The sequence below is a fragment of the Watersipora subatra genome, chromosome 8, assembly GCF_963576615.1.
Source record: "Watersipora subatra chromosome 8, tzWatSuba1.1, whole genome shotgun sequence".
Taxonomy (NCBI): domain Eukaryota; kingdom Metazoa; phylum Bryozoa; class Gymnolaemata; order Cheilostomatida; family Watersiporidae; genus Watersipora; species Watersipora subatra.
This window is the reverse complement of record NC_088715.1, coordinates 55,952,432-55,954,672: the sequence shown is the minus strand read 5'-3', so window position 1 is coordinate 55,954,672 and position 2,241 is coordinate 55,952,432. Positions and strand designations below refer to the sequence as shown.

At 36.2% G+C, this 2,241-nt stretch overlaps 1 protein-coding gene across 1 annotated transcript; it reads right to left on the bottom strand.

The window, feature by feature from the left end:
- Positions 1-226: 226 nt before the first annotated feature.
- On the bottom strand, positions 227-1,775 carry LOC137401919 (glycoprotein 3-alpha-L-fucosyltransferase A-like). The gene has a single exon (XM_068088391.1). It carries the CDS (start codon positions 1,762-1,764, stop codon positions 631-633), a length of 1,134 nt encoding a protein of 377 aa, XP_067944492.1. The 5' UTR covers positions 1,765-1,775; the 3' UTR covers positions 227-630.
- Positions 1,776-2,241: the final 466 nt, after the last annotated feature.

Below are 2,241 nucleotides of genomic sequence, written 5' to 3'. Positions count from 1 at the left end.
CATGTGTAAGTTAGGACAATAACCAACATGTTCTTTCTGTTACAATATCTTGTTTTGAGTGTTTTATTTTCATTTTTATGGTTTGGAAACCAATCAATATATAGTTAATTGCTCTATATATAAATAAATTGCACCAACATGCGAGTAAATTGACATACGAGCTCAGTCTCGGAACACATTAGACTCGTAAGTCGAAGTATGACTGTATTCACTTTCTAAACAGGTTTTTGCATAATTACCAGTAAGCTTTACATGTATTTTACACTAGAGAAGAAACAATACACTATGTTACAACACATAAATAAACAAACAAACAAAACAAGTTAAAAAAATGCTTTATCATGGCTTTTACTCAAGTTCTGGATATAAAAGTTTCAACGCCAAATAATAGAGGAACAAGCGTAGTAACCGGTGATCTGCTACAGTATGTTAAAACTTAAACCGAAGAGACAGATATAAAAACTCATCACTGCGACAAATTTCACTTGATACAACCTTTAGATGTTAAAAAAGCAAAAACTGTTATAAGCATAGTATTAATAGTAAACAAGGGTACATTATCACGACATTAAAATCATGATTATCGTGTGTCTGCTAATTCCTATGTTTGCGGATTGTCAAATATTGAATTTAACTGGCAGGTATTGACAAGGTCTTGCAGTTATTTTCATCATTCCTTTCATCAGCAAATTGCCTATTCTCCTCAGAGCGGAGAGACTCTGGGTGATTGATGCTTTTGCAAAGGCCACAAGGTTTCCCCATTGCAAATGAAACTGAGTAATGCTGACGCCACTCGTGGTACTTGTTATAGGCAGCATCATCTGTCATCAGGTGCTGGAGATATTTTCCTAGAGCTTTTACTGATGAGAAATTGTAGACGTGAATAAAAGAATCTGGAGGAGCAATCTCCGTATATTCTTGTACTGATAAACCTCCGAGAGCAACGGGAACAAAATTTCCTTCACTCTTTAAAGTTTTCCAGAATTTCTCAGTTATATACTCTGTACATAAAGAATTCTCAAATGCTAAGTAGAACCTGTAAGGATAGTGTGTGTCAGCCACACATGTTTTGTTACCTCTTTTTGGACAAAGTATTTGTTTGGTGCAGCCACCCAATATGTCTACATTTATGTACTTCTTTAGCTGCCTCATAAAGGAAAGTCTGTCATACTGTTTTGAACCGCAGTGAGAGACATATGCAAATGCCCCTTTAGTTTTGTTTTTCGAATAGTTGATAGTCGGTTGTTGATGAATAGGTGCACGCTCTTGTTTTGTTCGTCCGTAGCCTAACTGTACAGGCGTGGAGTTGCGTAAGTAGGTCATGCTTCCATTAAAGTTGTTGACAACTTTGTTGAATTTATGCCAAGGGTAAGCTGGCGGCTCCATGCTTGCTACAAACCACAGTTGTCGTTGACGGATAGCTCTTGGGAACTGTAACAAACTCTGCGGTGTGTTTGGAAAGAATATAAGAGCATCGGCTTTCTGAGCATAACTGATGTTATCTGGACTGTAGATAAAATCACAATTCGAATATTCACATCCATCAAAGTGGATCGTTGGAAGCAGCCATGGTCCTCCACTGTCTATACTTACTATTAATTTTCTTTTACCATGTTCGGTCATTTCTGATATTTGGTTTGGAAAAAAATGTCTTGAACTCTCACCATCAAGAGGGTTTTCTTGATTCTTAGATAACAACCATCTGTCGACCGGCTGATATTTCCTCAGAAAGAACTTTTTCTGGTTTTCTCTGTTTCTATACATGATAGCTAGGATATAAACTATAAAAGAGAGAGTAACAATACTAAACGCCTTTGATGAGTTGTTCATCGTCCAGCAGTTGAGGCAAGTTTACTAGATTAGCAACTTTACGTTTTTGGTTGTGCCGCCTTTACAAAAGCGCTCAAGCAAAACTGCTTATAAGTTACTTACAAAAGGTTCAGTGTTTATGAAATAAGTCTTTGAATGAATATAAAAGAAGCCTCCTGAGAGCCACCATTAACAATCCTGTTGTTGTTTTGTTTATACACTTCATGCGTAGGGATCACTTAATGCGTTGATCAATATTCTTTTCATTGACAACTTTAGCGCGGGTTTCATTACTCTAAAGTCTAAACTAAATATTGCTTTTTAACCTATACCGGCCCAAATAAATAACTCTATTGTGTGCATCCAAGCTCAATTAATCAGTTGGTTTCTAACAAATGATAGACTCAGTGTTACTAAATTTTTACTTTAAAT

What these genes read in the sequence shown, in the direction of transcription:
- LOC137401919 (XM_068088391.1), bottom strand. Translation starts at nt 1,764, where the DNA reads ATGTATAGAAACAGAGAAAACCAGAAAAAGTTCTTTCTGAGGAAATAT.